Source organism: Camellia sinensis, chromosome 7, assembly GCF_055761805.1.
Source record: "Camellia sinensis isolate YWXY chromosome 7, ASM5576180v1, whole genome shotgun sequence".
NCBI classification, from domain to species: domain Eukaryota; kingdom Viridiplantae; phylum Streptophyta; class Magnoliopsida; order Ericales; family Theaceae; genus Camellia; species Camellia sinensis.
Genome location: NC_138967.1, coordinates 29,429,819 through 29,452,629, shown reverse-complemented (window position 1 = coordinate 29,452,629; position 22,811 = coordinate 29,429,819). Strand labels below are relative to the sequence as shown.

At 33.0% G+C, this 22,811-nt stretch overlaps 1 protein-coding gene across 1 annotated transcript; it reads right to left on the bottom strand.

The window, feature by feature from the left end:
* Positions 1 to 1,765: 1,765 nt before the first annotated feature.
* Positions 1,766 to 22,600, bottom strand: LOC114267972 (quillaic acid 3-O-glycosyltransferase CSL1). The gene is made up of 8 exons (XM_082877646.1): positions 21,273 to 22,600; positions 18,370 to 18,462; positions 17,072 to 17,215; positions 5,355 to 5,567; positions 5,123 to 5,222; positions 4,524 to 4,696; positions 3,240 to 3,602; positions 1,766 to 2,436 (listed from the first exon to the last, which is right to left on the bottom strand). Exons 1-8 carry the CDS (start codon positions 21,873 to 21,875, stop codon positions 1,882 to 1,884), a joined length of 2,244 nt encoding a protein of 747 aa, XP_082733772.1. The 5' UTR covers positions 21,876 to 22,600; the 3' UTR covers positions 1,766 to 1,881.
* Between the last annotated feature and the right edge of the window lie 211 nt (positions 22,601 to 22,811).

Below are 22,811 nucleotides of genomic sequence, written 5' to 3'. Positions count from 1 at the left end.
AAATCAATTAAACTAGGTATTGTTTTGCTTGAATTTGGGTATTGCTTTTTCTCAACAAGACACTTGAGGGAATTATGAGCATTTCAGTATTTATCTTTGATGGCATCAGCAGTTTATGTCAATTGTGTAAACGGCATTCAAAAAATGGGGAAATCTTGATATTGTCAATTAAAGTATGGGAGGTTTCTGTAATTATTGAAACCGCAGGGGAGATCCCTGTATTTGTCAGAAATCTCATGAGAGGTAAGTGTAATTTACTCTAAAAAAATTAATATTTTAATTATTAAAATGTATAAAATATACCACTAATTTATAATTGTTTTTAGAAACTTCAACTGAATGGAAATTTTCGCAAATTATTATGCAACTCAATGCTAGTATTTCAAACAAATTTAATGAGAACAATCAACAAAATTCCATCATGCTTAAATCCCCAAAACTGTTAAATTTAGATAAGTGAGAGAACTTCAACATGTCTGGATAGTAGGAATTAATGACTCTGCATGGATCAAACTTCACCACCATAAAGAAAAAGAAAATAGATCTATATATGGATAGAATTAAATATGTAGCATTTGCAAATAAAAGTATTGGAAAAAAAATCAACGTGTTTCTAATATCAAATCATAATCGACTAGGTTAAAAACATTGGGCTGAACTCTTTTTGGGATCAATGTAATAGTTATGAATAGTTATGGATTTGAGAGAAAGGATAGAAGAATTAAACCTACCCTGTGTTGGAACAATTCATCTTGAATTCTTCAGTTGGTGATCTTCGGGTCTTCAAAACTTGGTGATGATCTTATTTATGTAGAACAGAAATTTGGTACTTCAAGTCGCGTTACTTAGTCGTTTTCCTAAAGACAATATTTGCACTCACCAAAAGGTGTGCAGAGAGTTACAACAAATTTGCCTTCAGGATACAATGAAACCTGATCTAAAGATCAAGTCTACCAGCGTCTGCACTGACGACAGTAGATTAGAATACCCTTGATATAATCAAGAAAACCAAGACACTGATAATCAAGTCTGCAGAAGTTGAATACCAGTAAGAAAAGCATAAACTTGCTTAAAAAACTCTAAATCAAGAGGGAGAGAGAATTACAGGAATGCTTTTTGAATTTTTGAATGGCTTGAAATGGCTGATTTCGCAGCATATTTATAGGCCTTGATCACATCCGATCATATCTAACCGTTGGATCGACGATCTATAGTGTAGATCATTCTCACACCGAATAGATGCCTTAACTGATCGTACATGATCATGATCGGGTGCCATCCCATTTGTACGATCACCCACATCTCCAATCAACAGCTATGATCAAGCCGCTCCAGATCGGACACAACTATTTGATCGGTTGATTGACTCATCACCAACGGACGCCACATCACTGTCACGTGAAGTTGACTGTATTCCATATCATCGCTCCAACCTGTCCGATGCGTTCATGCAAAGTGCACCATCAAACACCACATAGCCTACGCCACGCACGCGTGTGCGTATGGTGCGAAGCACCACCCTTGCGGTGTGAGTGCGTGCATATTAACATTCATTCTACAATTTCATATTTAAAAGAATATTCCATATAGCACTTTATTAAGTGCTCCATGTTTTCCTCTCTTTCTAATATGGGACAAAGTTCCTAATCTTATTTCAAACTTTCCGAAGAAAAATAAGGAAGGTTTTGAAAACACTAAAAAATTAAACAATAAATTTTGAAAACCCATTTTACAAATTCCTCAACACTCTGGGCCATACAATACATTTTCAATCAAATTGTTCATTTCCTCATTTTAGGAAGAAAAGAACTAAAATCAAAATACTAACAGCATGGCGATACATTAATACAAAACTTCTAACCCAACTACAGGATCTACTTGTCACCAACACATGATAATAAGAGATCCCAAAAGCAAGTAAATCATGGAAATCACAGCAGACAAAATAGAAACAGAAATTGGAACCCTACCCTTGTCCTTCCTCACCACCATCCCTTCAACAATAGGGGAGCTCATTGATACAATGAAAAATGACAAACCAACCTGCACAAACATCTCATTAACACTTCCACTGATAACCATCCTAGTAACTCCTCCAAACAAGCATACTAGGTTTAGAATCAACAAGGTGACCACTGGAACAATCAACATGTTTGATGCTTGGAAATCCAATATATCCATTTGGTATCTCTTGAGTTGCTGCTCATCATCAACAGCTTTATTGGTTGGTAGAAAATTGGCTTCTCTCATACCCATTCTCTTCATGAAAGCATCCAGACTTCCATAGAGATGACATGTGACTGACTTTATCATCCACATTCTCTGTTCATTGCGCCATGTTTGGATTGAACCTCCAATTGAGAAGATCTCTTGGATGTGTTTGGATTGGGATGAGACAAAAATGAATGAAAATACAATGAAATACCAGCTTGAAACCTGCCAAACAAGAGAGATCATATTGGGTAGGTACTAAAGCCCTTCAAGTAGTGGCTAGGCGTAGTGGTTAAAATTTGTAACAATTTTGCTACAAATTCAGAAACCAATCACATAATAAAACACATAATATATATATATATTTTTATATGCAAAATTTTACAAAATTTATTGATGGGATCCACATCTAAAAGATCTTATCCAACTATATAGGTTTTAGTTCTGTGATTAATTTTTATATTTTTAGACTTGTTAAATTTGTATTGCAATAATAAATAGGACTCACATTATTGTTTTTGTTTTGATTTTAGAGTTAATAACACTTATTACTCCTATAGTTTAACCTAAATTTCACTTTAATCCCTATAATTTCAATTTAAACAATTTGGTTAATACATTTTAAATCTAATCTCTATAATTTTAATCTGAACAAAGTCTAATTAGACAGAATCGGATCACAAAAAATTAATTAAATTAAAAAATGGGTCCCACACCCATTCTCAAATCTGCTTAACTTTTTTGGCCCCACATTCCATTTTCAAATATGCGTACTTTTTTTTTATCAGATTTTGTCCAACTAGTTTTTGTTAATAAAATTAAAATCGAAATAATAATGTTAAACAAATAGAAAAATTAATGATCTTGCTTACTGTAATCCCAAAAAGGGCTATCATTATAGTCATAGTTGTAAGATTTATAAAAAGAAAATTGTAAAATTTGTCAGCTCATATATCATTACTCTATCTGAAATCATAATTATGTAAAAGAGAAACAGAATTCATATATATCTTGGGTTACAAACTAACCTCAGGGTACAAGGGAATGCCATTGAGAAGATAGAGCTGAGGAATGGTTGCAAAGCACCACAATGGGATGAAACTTAAAGGAAAGAAGGCCAGTTCTGCATAGCACATTCTCTCAAGAACAGACATCTGCTTCTCCTTCTGCTTTGGGCCATGTAGAAGAGGACAGAACCTTGAGATGGCAACTTCAACCAAACCAGAACCCCATCTGGTGCTCTGAACCAACACATCACTCAGATTTGTGGTGCATGAGCCCAAAAAAGCTGGCCTTGCCGGGTCACAATACACTGAAATCCAACCTTTGCCATGTAAATTGATAAAATCTGTGAAGTAGTCTTCCACCACTGAGAAATACAAGAAACCCACCTGCATATTGGAGCAAAGAAGAGAGCATACTATAGTTTCATAGTTCAAAAGAATCTCAAAAATGAACAAGAGGTCTACATACCCAAAACATAGACTAGAAAATTATCTAGAATTTACAATTTAAGGCCAAAATTCATTCATTAATTGGCCCCACAATAAGAAGGTGAAATCTACACCCTATGTTTAATATTCCAGATAATTTTTCGGTTTGCATCTAGGTATGGACTTTGATCTTAGATATAACCTATATCACACCAAGTTTGAATCTACATCACATATTTTATTTTTGAAATATTTTTCTCATAAATGGGTTTGTCTCCAATATCATATGGTACTTGATCCATGCAGTTTGGGTTTGTATGACCATTATGGGCCATAATGTGATTATCCAAATTATTCATCATATTTACATATATATATATGTGTGTGTGTGTGTGTGTGTGTGTGTGTGGGAAAAAATCAAATTAATCCAATAATTATAATTACATAATTTTAACATATTTCTCTTTAAAAAAAAAATAGATTATTTATTTTCAAAATCATGATTATTGTCTATTTTTTCAAAACAAAAAAAAATATATATATATATATATATTGATTATCAAATCCTAGATAATCTACACATTAATTTACAAATTTGAATAGATCAAACTATCGGTGTGAGCCCTAATTACACCCATCCAAATCACTTAGTGGACTTTTTTTTTTTTTTTAATTTTATTTTTTTCCTGTGAGTCAATAGCTTTTCTACACATTTACTTAAAAAATAAAATGTGTGAACAAGATTCATTATGAGAGTCACGCTAGACTAAATTTCAATCAACATAATACACATAACTTTCTCGATACTTTTTCTAAGTTGGTAGCGTTCGCGAAGTAGAAACTGTGGAGAGGATTTGTTGTTTTAGGACATGTACTTGCCTCTTTGCCCCATTTGGTTTGATTTTCATAAGCACATGATGCTAAAATTTGGGTTTCTTTGAACAACATTGTATTCGAAAAGTTACTGTGATTCGGCTTGTAATGTCGATCAAGAGATTTGATGAAGTCATTGGAAGAGCCGAAACACTGTTTACGTTTCATGATATCAACATCTGAAAATTAAAGAGAAAGTAATTAGAGATTTAAATAGCTATTATGTAGAAATATTAAACAGTGATTTGAAGTTGTTTTGCCACATGCTCTTATGTTCTGAATTTCCAGTAACCCAAAAAAAAAAACAAACTAACACAAAACGCCCACTTTTTTCAATTATGAACCACCAGAAGAAAGGAGTTGGGCTCAATACTTTGATTTTCAAGGAATAGATGTAATGTAAATAGGCCACTTAATCCAATTGCACTGTCGAAGTGTCCATTATCTATTAAATATCCCATACAGTAATATTATAAATTCAAAAAAATTAACCAAAACTTTATTAAAAAATCTTAATTTATGAATCAGATTCATTTCATAATTAAATAAAAATCTAAAACAATTTTTTTGAGTCTGCAGTATTTCTGATTCTCTTAACGACATACCTTCTTTTATGAGACTTCCATAGAGTGCCTTTCTCTTTATGTAAAAGCATGTACCAGACAAACATGGTCCCTCAAGCCCATCCATACCTTTCCATAGTATCTGAATATTATTGGTTTTCAATTATTAAAAAAAAAAAAACCACACTTCTATTATTATCTCATAATCATAAAGTCCTTGAACATAAATTCTTTTAATAAGAGAATAATATATGTTTTCATTTTATGTATGTACCGTGAATAAGGATCTTATTCGGCAGTTGTAGATATCATTCTTGCTAATGTTGTGAAAATTCTGAGGAAATTGAACGAAAGCTAGGGAGGGTGACATTTTGGGATCAAGATGGAAACACATTGCTTGACGAGCCGATGACGAGTCATTGCAATACATGTCACAGTCCAAAACTAGTATGTATGGGGAATTGCTAATCATGGCTGAGACTCGAAGCTGCAACAATGATTAATTCATGTGAGATATTCATGCCAAAACATCGTATTTTGCAATTTAGTTTGGTGTGAACTTATCTATTTTATTTTTATTTTTTTTCATTTTTAAATTGCCCTATACAATTATCTCTGATTTAGATTTTAAATTTCAAAATTTAAAATTCTTTTATTTTATTTTTTGTTCCATCAATATTCGTATATTTAACTGGTTGATTTTCATGATTTTCATAATACTTCCATCCAACGTACCATGGTGTAGTATGTATATACATGGATGTGTAGGGGTTGACATTTTTTATTTTATTTTATTTTTTGTTAGGTTTATTTTTATTTTTAGTGAATTTATTTTTTAAAAAAAAGTACATCAAATTTATTTATTTTTTAGATTTGTCTCGTCTTGACAATCTTAAAAATTAGAATTAATTTTTTTTTTAAAGTTTAGAAATGACAAAAATGTACAAGCTGATTTTTGTAAATTTGTTTGATAAAATGTAACTTGTTTTGTCTATATAGAATTTTTTTCAAAGCTGACTCGAATCTTTTTTAGAAGCATCTAAAAGTAGTTTTTTTTTTTTTTTTTTTTTTTTTTTTTCTAACTTGAAGTTAGAAAAAAGTTAAAAAAAGACAATGTCACAAAATAATTATTGATTAAACTATTACAAAAGTTATATCAATAATTACAATAATGGAGTAAGAAATTCAATAACAAAAAATAATATAAAAGTAATCTAAGCATCTCCAACCCACTAGGCATATAACACTTGTTAGTTACAATGTCTAGTGTGACTCACTTTTTTCAATTCCAATGCACTAGGCATATGATTCGACATTTTAGCTCAACTCATATTGAGCATCTCCAACGGTAGTAGGCATTTTACCTATCCAAATATTACTATAAAGTATATATTTTATTTTGCCTATCAACTGTTTTATGTTTTTACTCCAACCATGCTCTTTTTTTTTTTTTTTTTTTTTGATAAGCAAAGAGAATTTTATTGATGAAGAAAGCAGAACAAGCATAAAACATACATCAATAAAGAGGGAAGTGCAAAAGCATCACCGCTAGCCTTAACCATCCCAACTAGGTTGGCACCGCAAAGGAAGCAAAATCATCTGCTAGCACTTGACCCAAGATTGGCGAGAAACCAATCAAAAGAAAGCAAGAGAAAGGGAAAAGAAAAAAGAAAACCAAGCTTGATACAATCCACCTAAAGCAACATGATACAATCCACACACCAGCAGCCACAGCAAAATGATAAATCAGACCATTCCTCCTGCAGAGCATATCAGACCAGCATCACTATCAATCTGCATGGACCAGCTTACCATCCAATCTCACTATAATCTGCAAAATCTGTGCAATATCACAGCATCTGCAACTGTTGCCTAGAAGAGCATGGAGTTGGATGATGGACTGCTCTTTCTGCAAGCTGAACTTGCCTCTCTTGATATCAGGTCTCAGATAATTTGTCCACCTCAGTCTACAGCTCTTCCCACACCTTTGCAACCCAAAAACCAAACCAATGCTATCTAGACACAACCAGGCAGAGACCCAACCAGGCTGCACAAACCAGTAGTGCAAAACAGATCAGAATCTGTTTTAGGCAGCACAGCAAATCTGCAAAGTTAGCAAACAAGCCAGTAGCTCATCCAGCCCACAAATCTGCAGGTATCACCATAATGCTGCAGACAAGACTTGAAAAGTGGGACACACCAGAACATTATTCTCCCTGCAGCCAACACCTTGCCTTGATCACCAGTAACAGGCCTGAAACCAGCCTCACAGCAGGCCCATGGAGGGGCCTCAGACCATTCCAGCTGCAGCAGCCATCAGATCAGCTTCCACCTTCCACCTACACACTACTAACAGCCCAGCCTTAATCCTATGTCAGACACCCTCTCACCTGCTTCAAGTTTGTGACAATATCATGTACTGTGTAGTGCACCCCCTTAACATTTGACTTAACCCATAATGCAATTCTTACTTTCAAACTTTCTACCATCTGTGCAAAATCTGCAATACCATTGTTAAATAAGCATTCATTCCTAAGTTTCCATAAGGACCATAACATAGCCAAAGGGACCACCTTCCAAATATTGAACTCCTTCTTCTTCAAATTCATACCAGACCACCAGTCAAGCAAAACAATCACTGATCCTGGTGTTACCCACTGCACTTCCCACCAGCTTATCAGCTCAGACCATAACTTCCACACCAATGGACATAAAAGCAACACATGACTAATAGTTTCGACTTCTGCTTTGCAAAATACACATAAGGAGCTGACATTGATGGGTAGAGCTCCAATCCTGTGCATAAATTCTGCGGTTTTGATTCTCCCTTTCCAAGCTAACCAGCTGAAGAACTGAGCCTTTGGAGGTGCTGCATTTTTCCATATGAAGTTTGAAATAGGAATCCTGGATCCATTAGCTACCTCCAACCTTTCCCACACTGAGGCCACAGAGAATACCCCTGAATTATTAGCTTTCCACAGACAGTTATCCTCAGTCACTGGATTTAGATTAGGAACCTCTGCTAAAACTGCATTTAGTCTTTGTACTTCCTCCTCCTCCCATGCTAGGAGCGATCTTCTAAATGCCAACTTCCAATCTCTGTCCAACCCTCTCCGTTGGTAGAAAAACTGCAAGGAACCATCCTTCTTCACGGATAAACTAAATAGTCTAGGGAACTCACACCTAAGACTCATATCATTGAACCATCTATCCGTCCAAAAATGAATTCTTTCCCCATTTCCCATAATAATCCTAAAGTTTTGTGAGAAAAACTCCGCCACTACACTATTGGATGAAGCTAATGATGCAATATCCTTCCACACAATAGATACCATTGCAGCTGGCATTGGTTCTGGTGTCCACCTACCTCCAATCCCGCCATATCTACTACATACTACCCTTTTCCAAAGAGACTGATGTTGACACCCATACCTCCACCACCATTTTAACAGTAAACACACATTAACATCACTGAGACTTCTCAAACCCAACCCCCCTTGGGCTTTACTTTTACACACCTCTTTCCATTGAACTAAGTGAATTTTCCTTTTAATTTCAGAGCCTCCCCACAAAAAGTTTGATTGAATCCTATCAATTGTTTTAGCAACACCAACGGGCATTTTAAAGATGGATAGAAAGTACTGTGGAAGACTTGACAAAACAGACTTAACTAGGGTCAATCTGCCGGCAAAGGACAAAAATCTCCTTTTCCAAGATGCTAACTTCTTTTTAAACTTCTCCACCACCGGTTGCCAAGTACTTCTTCTCCTTGGATTGGCCCCTAAAGGTAATCCAAGATATGACAGAGGTAGACTCTGGTTGAGGCAATTTAGTGTTTTAGCAAACTCCTTAACTAGCTCCTCTTGTACTCCAATACCACAAACTACACTTTTATGAAAATTAATCTTGAGGCCTGACATGACTTCAAAACACCTTAAGATTCTTTTAAGCATTATAATTTCCTCCCATTTGGCTTCACAAAAAATAATAGTGTCATCTGCAAATTGTAAATGAGAAATTTTCAGTTCTTGGTGACCAACTGAAGCTCCTCTGATCATCCCCTTGTCTTTGGCTCTCTCCAATAAGATATTTAAACCTTCTGCCACAATATTAAATAAGAAGGGCGATAGTGGATCTCCTTGTCTTAAACCCTTCTGAGGAGAAAACTCTGCTGTGGGCGATCCATTCACAAGCACTGAGATCCTTGATGTAGATATACAGGACCAAATCCAACCCACCCATTTTTCACCAAACCCAAGATTCTTCATCATTGACAGTAAGAACTCCCAGTTAACTGAATCATAGGCCTTCTCAAAATCCAATTTAAGAATGATTCCTGTTTTCTTAGACTTTCTCCACCAATCCACCACTTCGTTTGCAATTAAGACCCCATCCAGGATGCATCTACCAGAGACAAAAGCAGATTGAACTTCTCCTATGAGCTTTGGGAGTACTTTCCTTACCCTTCTAGACAACACTTTAGCCAACACTTTATAAATTGCGCTAACCAAGCTTATGGGCCTATATTCACTTAAATCTATTGGGTTCTTCTTTTTAGGGATCAAAGTGATGAAAGAGCTGTTTACCCCTTTGGCCAACTTCCCATTACGATGAAACTCTTGGAACAACTGAATGAACTCACATTTCATTAAAGACCAGCACTTCTGGATACAATACAAATTGAAGCCATCAGGCCCAGGGGCTTTATTCCCATCACAATCTTGGATGGCTGCCCAAATTTCTGCTTCAGTAAAATCTGCCTCCAATACTTCCTTTGAGTCAACAGAACTAATGGACAACAAAGGCCCTGCCAACTTAGGCCTGCTCTTCCAGCTTTCAGCAAAAACTCTTTCAAAGTAGTTCACCACTACTTGCTTCACCATACTTGGATCCTTCACCACTACCCCATCTACCTGCACTGAATCCAATAAATTTTTCCTCTGCCTGTTACTTGCCATCAAGTGAAATAGTCTAGTATTTTTATCACCATTCTGTGCCCATGACAATCTAGACTTTTGTAGCCACAACCTGTCTTTACTTCTACTTAGATTCCATACTTGACTTCTTATCTCCCTTCTTCTAATCACCTCTGATTCCAACAAGGATCCAGATTCAGCCTTCAAGTCCCACTCATGGAGTTCGTCTTCCGCTTTTTGAAGTTGGTCATCAATATTACCAAAGACCTCAATGTTCCATCTACGCAGATATGCTCTCAGTCTTTTAAACTTAGACATGAGTCTATAACTAGCCCACCCCTGAATCTGAGCCTCCTCCCAGACCTTTTCCACATCCTTTTTAAACTGAGGATGGGATGTCCAGGCATTAATAAATCGAAAAGGTTTAGGCCCCCAATCCTTCCCATCCTCCATAAGCAAAACTGGACAGTGATCTGAAATTCCCCTAGCCAAACCCCATTGTTTAAATTTATACTTCTCTAACCAGACAGGATCAAGTAAAAACCTATCGATCCTACTCCACCTCTCCCCATCCAATGCATTACACCATGTGAATAACCTTCCATGCATATTCAGGTCAATTAATTCCAGGCTATCAATAAGATTATTAAAATCTTTCATTCCCCTATCTCTTCGTGAACAGCCCTTCCTTTCAGTCATGACTCTAATCTCATTAAAATCACCACCCAGGCACCAAGGGTTGGGATAAGAGAGCTTAAGATTTATAAGACTCTCCCATAGTTTCCTCCTCTTCACTACATCTGTCGGAGCATAAATATTGCAGATTACACAATGAAAAGATTGAGATATGATACCTGAAAGAAGAATAAAATTCCTGGAACTGCAGCATTCTATCAACTGGAAAATCTGAGGGTTCCAAATGCAAAGGAGACCACCTGCACTGCCTTCTGCACATACCTCCATAAAATCCATCTCATCCATTGGCCATAGGGACTTAACAAAATTGCCATCAACAGCTTCTCTCTTAGTCTCCTGCAGCAACAAAACATCCACTGATTTTGCCCTCGCCAATGCCTTAATTCTACTCCTTTTTTCAGGTCGTCTAAGACCCCTGACATTCCATGACATGAGTTTCATTAAAACCTCTACCACAGCTCCTGTACTCCTTCATTTGTCCAGCACCTTAATCAGCCTCTCTCCTCCCTTCAACTCTTTTTAAATCTTTTTCCTCCAACTCTATTATTCTGGCCACCACTTCCTCCTCTTTTTCTTCACAGTTTAGTCCTAAAGCCTTTCCTACCTCAACCGTAGCTCGGGCTTCTTTAAGTAACTTGCTTCTTCTTTGTGAATTACTCCTCTGTGATGCTGATAGGGACATAGCAGCTGCTGCCGCTCGAAGGATCACTCCACTTCTGAGGCTGCTACTACATAGAATCCCCTTCTGTTTTGGATGGCCCCCCTGCTCCATTTTTCCTTTACTCTGGTCAACTCCTTTCCGCTTCAGATCAGACTTCCTTTTTGATCCAGCATTAACTTTCTGAGATGGGCCCCCCTTCACATGGTTGTCTTTGTATGCTGCATCGTCCCCTCTAGCCTTATATTGATTCTGGGCTATACAATCACTCAAATTGGAATCAACTTCCCATCTTGGCCCATTAGTTATGGGCTGAACTTGGGCTCCATGTAGCACAACTTCTAAATTTATTTTGGGCCGACTACACTCCAACCCAGTTTGACTATTTATAAAACCTGAAGTGCACACCTGGTCTTCTATCCGTTGCCTTTCCAGCACCCTCGAGCAGCTCGCCTGCAGCTCCCTTTCTTTCCCTAAAGCACGCTCAGCTTCTTTTCCTGCTACTCCAGACATGAAATGATGGCCTCCATCTACTGCCTCGAGTACTCTTTCCACTGTGTAAGCTCCCTTAATTGACACCTCATCAATTTTTGCCACATCCTCATCATCGCTCTGCTCTGCAACCGACCCAACTTCACCTTCCTCCCCACCTTCAACACCATTGACAGCTACCTCTTGATGACCATTATCATCCTGGCCCCTTCGTTTGATCAAGTGTTCGACCTCATCGTGCAGATTGGATTCCATTACTTCATTTATCTGGCAGCTATACTCACCATTACATTGACAGATATTGACACAGGGCTCTTCATACACTCTCACTTGATAAGCCCTCTCAGTTCCTAGTAAATTGATTACCGTATTGATGGGCTCCATGATTTTTGTGATAATCCTTACTTTGCCAAACATAAAATGTTTACCTCCCACTGTATCTTCATCGTACTGAACTACATCTCCCCATACCTTGCCAATCGCTTCGAAGGTCTTGATATTCCAGAGATTGAGAGGTACTCCCACACAAGTGAGCCAGATACATCTATCAAGTTCCATTAACTTCCCTTCTTCCCATTCACATACTTCATCACCCCAGTCATGAATCCACTCCTCCATTCTCACTCGTGCTTCCTTCTTCTGCTGATTGGAGCTAAAAGATAGAATTGCCTGCTTCCCTCCCACTTGTCTAACTACCACATCCTTATCTATCCTCTTATAGATCTCCTTCCTAAAGTCATGGAAGGAGAAAAAAGCTTTGAGCTTGAGCAGGACACTATCATATAACCACCCATTCCCAGCCTCCACAGCTCTAACAGACACATTTTGATTGTCATATTCTCCTCCATTTTGTCGTCCAGTTTTAACTACTTCCGCATATGACTTACCTTTGATTCGCATCATAGGTTGGACAGGGGTCCACTGCTTTTTCTGCGCCATATCTCCCTGCTTAGCATCTGTGAGCATATGTCTACTTTGATTGGACTTGCTAAACTCAGCCAACTTTACCCTCAATGCCCTGTTGTGACACCATAAGCCATCAGCTTTTTGCACTGCCATCTCTGCAGCCACTTTGCAATCGTACCTAACAAATCCAAATCGTGTTCTTGTTGTTTTCCTCCTTTTCCCTGGTATGAAGACATCCTTCACAACTCCAAACTTACTGAACAGATTAAATAGATCTCTAGGGGTCATGGTCTCTGGTATTTCATCAACGAATAGAGATACCAAGTCATTCACCCTTGCTCGACCATTTTGCATACCCGTCCTCCGTTTTCTGAGAACCGGATTTCACCCTCCTTCCATCTCCTCTACTTAACACACACAGTTGAGAGAGACTTACTTCATATGTTTAGTATGTAGAAGCTTTCCTTCCAGAGAAATAGAAGCATCAAGTTGATCATTCTCATAGAGCAATTTGGGATCAGAAACCCTAGCCAAATTTTAAGAATGACACATTTACCATGCTCTTTATTTTAGCTATTTATCCAAATACTATTAATTTTATAGAATGCCACGTCAACAATAAAGATTGAGGGAAATAATCCTAATGATTGAATACATTTTGCCTAGCGTTGAAGGCTAGCTACATGTAGCTAGTGAATATGAGTTGAGCCAAAATGCCTAATCATATGCCTAGTGCATTGGAATTGAAAAAAGTGAATCACACTAGGCATTTTAACTAATAAGTATTATATGCCTAGTGCATTGGAGATGCTCATGTAGCTAGCCTTCAACGCTAGGCAAAATATATTCAATCATTGGGCTCATTTCCCTCCATCTTTGTTGCTGATCACATTCTATAAAATTAATAATATTTGGATAAATAACTAAAATAAAGAGCATGGTTGGAGTAAAAACATAAAACAATTGATAGGCAAAATAAAATGTATACTTAATAGGATATTATGTTGGATGATTGAGAAATATAAAATGACAGAATAAATGATGGTTGGTTAAGAGTATAGACACGTAGTACTCCGGAAATATTCTATAATCTAGGTCTCATGTACCATTCTCTTTGGGGTCAATCATTCGAGCGACAACATATATAGTTGGTAAAACGAACCTTTCAGACCTGTACGAATCGTACCTAGTGTCAAGAGTGTGAGTTCAAATCTACACATATGTGCAAATCTGCGACTTACCGCAACATGATTAAGTGACTCTATTATGTATCACCACTTAAGAATAATCTCTAAAGTCTCGACTCTTTAGTATGTAGCTTCAGAGATCACCCTTATATGATTAAGCCTTTAAGATTGATGGGGATAGGACAAATTACTATCTAAAAAGCCAATCACTTTTTTTTTTTTTTTTTTTTTGTAAGTACTAAGAGCATCTCTAATAGTAATGCTACTTATTTTTATCCTAAGGGATGGTTTGACAACAATATAAATAAGTAGTGTATTTGCTTATTTGATACAAGTTGTTATATAATCTCATTATTTTTCTACACATCTTTTTTCATAAAAAGTCAAAAAAAAATATTAAATAAGCAAATCTCCAAATCACCCCTAAAATATGATGAAAAAGTGAGTTTTTAAATTTTAGTGATTCATCTCGTCCAACAATATTCTCAATTATTCTTCTTTAATGATTCATCCCACTAATTTGGGAGCACTAATGGACCACTAATGAGGTGGAAATTCAAAAACAAAAAAAAAAGCGCAAAACATCCCATCATGTAGGACCCACACCACTTTAGAGCTATTAGTACTCCTCTTTTTAGTGGTCTCACTCATTTTTGATTAAAAATGAAATACCACTTTATTCTTTAATTTATAAATTTATAAATATTAATTCATCAATTATAAAAATTCGTACAAAGACATCACTTTTGAAGATGGTGTGTAGTGCGTGAAAATAAATAAATTTTAATAATTGAAATGAGTTAAAATGTAAAATTCACAGATGAGAAAAGTGAAATGATTACTCTTTCAAATTTTAAATTAAATAAATTGTAAATAAATGAAAACTTGTTTTGGAGTATATTGTTAAATTTGTAAAATATAAATTTTGATTTGAATCTGAATATAATTGTTTGGTTTTAGTTTTCAAAATTTACTTTTCAGAAAATTCTACTGTCATCTTTCGTATTTTTTTTTCATTGAATTTTTTTAATATTTTAATCAATTTTTATAATTTTAAACAAACCTAACATAAATACATTTAAAAAGTATAATATTTGTGAAAAAAATCTTTAAAAAACTTACTAAATACTAAAAATACAATATATATATATGAAAATTCAATACGTTCTTCATATTTTTGTGTATTCATTTATTTTTTTAAATATTTTTCATAAATATTTTATTATTTACATACATCTAAGTAAGATACATCTGAAAAAATTTAAAAAAAATTGCTTAAAAGTTTAAAAATATTTACTAAAAAATAAAAAATAAACAACACAAAAAATAAAAAATTTAATTTCTAAAAAATAGAATTCAAAAAATTGAAAGCAAATACATTAAGTTTTAGGAGATAAACCCAGTTGCAGGCGTCAATTACATAAGAGTATTTTGGATAATTTGGAGATATACAAAAATTTATGGAAAAAGGTCCCACAACACCAATCACTGCGCTTGGTTCCTATTTTTTAAAAACAGTTTTTAAAAATTTTTACACTCTTGTTTTTTGTGTTTTTTTGTCTTTACTGAATTTTTTTTTACTTTTTAGACACACCTAACATTAATACACCTAAAAAGTAAAAAATTTGTAAAAAAAATCTTTTAAAAATTCACTAAATACCAAAAATACAAAAAAAAAAAATACAAAAATTTAGTACATTTTTTGTATTTTTATGTATTTCTTAATTTTTTAAAATATTTTTTCACAATTTTTTTACTTTTTAGACACATCTAAGTAAGGTGCATCTAAAAAAGAAAAAAAAATATTTAAAATTTTAAAAATATTCACTAAAAACAAAAAAATACGAAAATCAAAAAACTCAATTTTCAAAAAATTTAATCCAGAAAACTCAAACCAAACACAGTAAATAGAGTTATTCTCTTTATATGTATACTAGAAGGTAGGCATACATATCATGAGTCATAAGTGATAAGATTTTTTTTTTATTAGACCCAAAGTATCTATTAAATTTTTTGATTTAAATAGAAAATTAGAAATTCACTTAGCACAAAGAAAAGCAAAAACTTCAAGACATCAATCATTCACTTGGCATAAAGGGCCGTTTATGTTTAGAGTAAAATTATATTTGTTTTGATTATAATTGTTGATGTAGAAATTATTAAATTATTTTTATATAAAATAATAAAATAAATAAAAAAAATATAAAAATATTAAACATTATGTTAAAAAATAATACTCAACATGTAAAAAATAAAAAATAAAGTAAAATAAAATAAAATAAAACAAATAAAACTATGATTTTAACTTAACAAAAAATACAAAAAAAATTAAACATTAATATTCAAAAAAATGCTCAACATATAAAAAATAAAAAATAGTTCAGCAAACTATTTTCTAATACTAAGTTCCAAGCCTCTATTTTAATCCCTTCCCCAAAGCCCGTCCTAATTTGGAGGGAATCATAAATCTCTTTCTATCTCCCAAAATAAACACAACATTAGTAAGTCTCACTTCTATCTCAACTCCAATTCCCGTCTATCCGTCAAAATAAATGGGGTCATATAGAAGTAAAAGATTCCGAACATTACGTACAGACTTTCCTTTATATATATTAAGCAAACTTTTATCACTTAGCAACAGTTTTGAGAAGTAAATTAAATGCTGATTTGTTGATTTTTTTATTTTTGTTAAAAATATATATATAAAAAAATAAAAAGATAATGTGACTTAGCATCCGTTTGGCAAGGGCTCATTGGGCTTTTTTGGCTCAATGAGCCATAAAAGACAGAATAGGCTTATGAGTCACAACAGACAAAACATCTTATCCAACCTCATAATCATTACACTCTTCTCTCACAAAAAAATCAAAAAAGTCAAAAAGTCAAAAGCCCTTCCCAAACTAAGCTTTTGAGCCCAGACTCATATAGTCAAAAAAGTCAAAAAACCAAAAAGTCAACCCACTTCTCAAACGGACGCTTAAACAAATCAAAAAAATTAATTTTTAATCCGGTTTTCAAAAGAGGCCAATATTTAATAAAAAAATTATTTTATTTTTACTTATTTAAATTTGAATGGTAACTCGTCGTTAATAGGAAAAAGAGGGAGAAAAAGAAAAAGAGGAAAAGAAATACATACAAGGACGTTAAGGGCTCCGGCCTTGAAATGATGAGGAAGTGAAGGCCTTTTCTCGCGAGAGACGTAAACGAGGAGAGGTATCTGGACATTCTGTGCACCAACTCCATCACCAACTTCTTCATTCATGCCTTTCTCATTTATCACCTGTCACACCCACCAATTGCTTTCAAATGTGCCAATAGTCTAATTTTGCAACTAGGGCTAAAAATTTCTTCCCACTTACATCACTTGTGGATATTACTGATTTACTTAAAATTGAATAAATTTTTCTCACATTTCTTGAATTTATTAAAATATATAATTAACTTCATATTTTTAATACAATTACATTAATTTTTCTTAAAATTTTAATTTATATAACAGTTAATTTTTTTTTATCAATAATTTGTTAATTTTAAATGAAAACATGTTATTCTAATCTCTTTTTTATTAAAATATGTATTTTTCTTTACTTATTTCAGTGACAACTCATCACGAGTTCCGTTTTGATAATTCGTTTATTTTGTTCCGTATTTCGGCCTCGTTTGACAAGTGATGATTTTAGCCAAAAAAATAAAAAAATATTAAAAAAATCAAAAAGCCAACAACCTATATCAAAAAGTCAAAGATTCTCCTTTCTCTCTACTTTTTGCACATCTTTTCGTAAAAAATAAAAAATCATCCCAAACATATTAGCTTTTTCAAAAAGCCAAAAAATTACTAAAAACTATAAATAAATCGATCTAATAACTATAATTAGTTCAATTTATCATATTTTTCACAAAAAAAATAGACAACAAAAAAAATAAACCGTATATTTTTTTATGACAAACGCAATAAATTAAACTAGTTACAATTATCAAATCGATCTAATTTTTTATATGAATAAAATATAGAATACTTGACAAATAAACGATTGTAAATTATCAAAATGAGACTCGAATCTCACTGGTCAAAACAGCACCCTCACATCCAAATTTTGAATTGAAGTGAGAATCCTCCTTTGTAATATTATGAGCATGTGACACTAAGGGGATGTTTGGGAAGAAAAAAATAGCCTAGTTTAGGTTAAAAATCACAAAAAGATAAAATAGGCTAAAATAGCTAATAAGACAAAATATCACATCAAACCCATAATCATTTCACTTTTTTCTCTCACAAACATCACATCCAACCACAAAAAAATCCAATCATCTTCCCAAACACAAAAATTTTAACCTACTAAAATAGCCAAAAACTAAAATAACCTACTAAAATAGTCACTTTCCAAACGAGGCCTAAATAATTTGTTATTATATATAAATCAATTTAAAATTCACCTCAACAAGAGGAGGATGATCTCCATTAGTCATAATGATGCTTGCTTTCTCTCTAATCCTCATCATGCAATTCTTGAATGCCTCATATTTCTCCTGCACAACAAAACATCAGCCACTGTTATACCGAATTTCTTAAATGGATAAAGATTGGTAGCTCGAGGATTTCGCCCCCGAATCCCCCTAAAGCCCAAAACAACGTCGTTTTGGGCTTTAGGTTTTTTTTTTTTTCTTTTTTTTTTCTTTTTTTCCACCATTTTTGAACGCAAAGCAGAGGAAGAGGGAGAGAAAGAGAGGGAGAGAAAAAGCCCGTCGCCCAGCCGAGCTCGTCTCCTCGCCGGCCCAGCCGAGCTCGTCTGCCCGCCGGTCGTCGGCCCAGCCGAGCTCGTCGCGTCGCCTCCGCCCGCCTCCGCCTCCAGCCCATTTTTTAGGCCCCCTCCAATCCTTCTTCCCCCTCCCCCTCCCCCTCCCCCTCTTCGTCTTCTTCTTGCTTCTTCCGCTGTAAAAAAAAAAATAAAAAAAATAAAAAAAAAAATAAAAATAAAAGAGAAAATTAGGGGGATTCGGGGGAGCTCGTTTTCGAGCTCCCTAGCACGGTCCTTCTTAAATTTATAATAAATATTACTATCAAAAAACCATCACTAAAATTAATAAACAAATAATCATGTTGATGCATAAATTACACTAAATAATCTTATACAAACTCTAAAATAAAAAATACTCTAAGACTGTGTTTAATTTATGAATTTAAAAAGAGAAAGAAAAAATATATTGATAAAATATAAATAAAATATAATTATGTTTCACACACATTTTTTTTTCTTTTTTAAATTCCTATTAAAAAATAAACTGTATTACACTGCTACAATTTATATTCCGTTTGGCAAGGAGATTTGGGACTATTTTAGACACAAAAGACAAAATAGACTATTGTAATTGTAACAAATAAAACATCACATTTAACCCATAATCATTACACTCTTTCTCACAAAAAAAATAAAAAAATTAAAAAATCATTCTCAAATTAAGCTTTCCAACCTACTTTTCAAACGGAAGCTTAATTTAATTGAAGAAAACTTCTTCCCAAAATAAAATTAAATACACCTTAAGCCTAGGTCACACTTTTTTAAGATAGTGAAGGCTAGGCCACTTTAACTAGCCTGTCTCTGTCATTTTTATAGACCTCTATTTGTTTTTAGCTAAATTTAGATAAATTTAACTGTTAATATTCATTAGCCTTCGTGCTATCCTAAACCAGATTGTTGTAATAATTTTTTAATTTTTTATAAAAAAATATATAAAACATAAAAAGTAATAATTAATAATATTTTTTTAATTTTTTAACTAAAATATATAAATTGGCAAATGAAACCTTAGTTGAGCTAAAAAAAACAGAAGATATAAAATTGACTAAATGAATTAATAAGAAAAAATATAATATCTAAATTATAATCATTTTATATTTTCTCTCACAAAAATTTTTAAAAAGTTAAAAAAATCAAACCAAACGAATTTTTTAATCCTAAATTAAAAAAGTCCCATCTCAAAGTAGTGTTTTGAAAAGTTGATAAAATATTAACTCTTTTTTTAACTTTTTAACTTTTTTTTGTGTTATTAAATTAAAGAGGTGATGTGATTAAAAAAATCAAAAAAATAACTTTTTATTGCCAAAACACCCCAAAAAAACCAATAAAAAATGCCACTGCCAATAAAAAAATGCCAAGAAAATTTAATTTTTCTTTCGTCTTGAAAAGTGTAAATTTAAATAATAAAAAAAGTCGTTAAATTTACTAAATAAAATTGAGATTTTTGTTATATTATTATGAATTGCAACAAAAAAACTCTATCTAAAATAGAATAGAAACAAACGATTAAGAGCTCGTTTGAAAAGAAAAAAGCCAAGAGCTTTCTGACTAAAATAGTCCTAAAAAAAAAATAGATTAAAAATTCAATAAGACAAATGTCACATTCAAATATACTCATTATATTTTTTCTCTCACAAAAGTAAAAAAAAAAATTCAAAAAAATCAATCATAAATGAGATTTTTAACCGTAGATTAAAATAATCAAAAAGTCAAAAAATCAACCAGCAAATCCTAAAATTGGTTTAGAAAGTGATTTGTTTTTAGTATTTTCTTTTTTAGTTTTTGCTTTGATTGAAATATGAAATGAAAAAATTGAAATGGTTGAGAATTATTTTTTAAATTTTTACAAAAAGGAAATATACAAAAATAATAATAATAATAATAATAATAAAGATAATGGAAAAAATCTTTAACCTGATTTATTTAAATTTTTAGTGAAACTATTTTGCTGTATGGACAAAACGACTCGTAAATTATCAAAGTTAATAATGAATGTCAGATCGGGGCAAGTAGATAGTCCAATCAGTTTACTAAAAGTCACTTCATTTCCTAATTATTTTAATATGAAAATCTTAATAAGAAAATGATTAGGTTCAATATGCATTGATGATAGTGGAGTGAAAATATAAAATAAAATAATAAAATAAGACACCTTTTTTTATTTCAAAAAATTAAACTCTCTTTTCAGAAAATTAAATTTTTTTAATTTTCATATTTTTTTATTTTAATCAAAGTTATAATATTTTATATTTATTTTTTAGATGTATTTAACTTAAACATTATAATATTTATGAAACAAATTTAAAAAAATTCATCACTACAAAAAAATACCAAAAGAAAAATAAAAAATTAAATACATTTTTACATTTTTATATATTTATTAAAATTTTAAAATAATTTTTTACAAATATTATATGCATTTAAATTATGTGGATCTAGAAAATAAATATTAAAAAATTCACTAAAAAATATATAAATTAAAAAAAATTAATTTTGAGAAAATCAAATTAAAAAATTTCAAAACGAAAGCCAAAAACCAACCTTAACTTTCTCCTTCTCAGCCAAGAAATCACTCCTACAATCCTTCTTCTGATGATTTTCCTCCAAAAAATAAGCCTTAGGACATATTGTTTCAACTCCAAACCTCCTACAAAAAGGAACCCAACACTTTGCAAACCTCCAAGCCTCTTTCATGGCATTCAAAGTCACATCCGAACCACCATCATCTGAAAGGTAAACACAAAGCTTGTCCACTGGATAATCCATAGCCATGGCTGAAACCACCGTGTTCATCACCTCCACAGTCGGCTCTTTATTAGGGTCCGTCGTGCAGACAAACACGTCGATTGCCGGAAGTTCTTCATCTTCCGGCAATTGATCCGGGAAGGTGGTCCGCGAGACGGGCCGCCACCGGTGTGCTTGGCTGAGGACCCAAATGAAAGAGAGAATTAGTTCAGAGATGGAGAGGAAGAGTAATGGGAAGATGGGTTTGTCTCTGGTTTTGAGGGTTTGGAAGATGGTGGAAGATCTGTAGTAGATTAGGGTTGCTAGGGCTGTGGAGTGGAGGAGAGAGTGTGTTCTGTTGATGATGAGAGAGGGTTTTTGAACATGGGACAGATGTAGTGGAAGAGGGTTTGTTTCCATTGTTGTTGCTTCTCTTCTTCTCTATTCTTTCTTTGTGTTCTCTCTTGTTTTGGCCTAAGTTTGGGGAGAGCTTAAAACAAAAAAAAAAGCTATTACATTATTTTGTGGAGCAAAGTTCTTTTAGAGTTTTTTTTATTCTAAAATTTTTTAGAGTAGTGTATTGTGTGGTTAAAATTTAATGACAAGTTACATCAATTTTTTAACATCAAATCTCAATCACACAATACACCACTTTCGGAAACTTTAAAAAAAAAAACACTCTTGAGAATCCTCCGTTTGGGAAGAGCTTTTCTAAGTGTTTTGGTTATTTTAATCACAAAAGACAAAATAAATTATTTTAATCACAAAAAATAAAACATTACACCCAACCCACAATCATTACACTCTTCTCTCACAAAAAAAAATCAAAGAATCTAAAAAGTCAAAAAGCCTTTCTCAAACCAAATTTTTTAGTTCAGTCAAAAAGTCAAAAAATCAACCCACTTCGCAAACGGAAACATTTACACAAGTTTTATTTTGTGAGTTCATACTTTAGTATGGGTTATTTTAAAAAATAAATTAAAATTTAATTTTTTAATTTTAAAAAATATATATAAAAAATAGAGCAATAATATGATTTAAAAAAAATTAAAAAATAACTTTTACCTTGTTTTCAAAATAGACCTAAGCTTTAGGTAAGATTTTTTTATTTTTCAAATCTTATTAATTAATAGATAAAATTACACTTCAAATAATGGGTGGCTAATAATTTATAATGGTTAATAAAAAGGGACAATTACGCCCCAGTTGTGAGGAGGTTTTACTTGTTGATCAGTGGAACAAAAATCTAAGCCTTGTTTGGTTCTTTTTGAGAAATAAATTTTGAAGGAATGTTTTTAAAATTTTGTTTGACTTAGTGATTTTGAGAAAAGAAATTTTAAAACTACTTCTTATCTC

Bases quoted from the DNA above. Each gene is read 5' to 3' on its own strand.
- LOC114267972 (XM_082877646.1), bottom strand. From the start codon at position 21,875: ATGGAAACAAACCCTCTTCCACTACATCTGTCCCATGTTCAAAAACCC. The intron at 18,463-21,272 runs GTTGGTTTTTGG...TTTGTTGTGCAG, and splicing joins CTGAGAAGGAGAAAGTTAAG to GAGAAATATGAGGCATTCAA. The intron at 17,216-18,369 runs GTGAATTTTAAA...TGGGTGTGACAG, and splicing joins ATCATCCTCCTCTTGTTGAG to GTGATAAATGAGAAAGGCAT.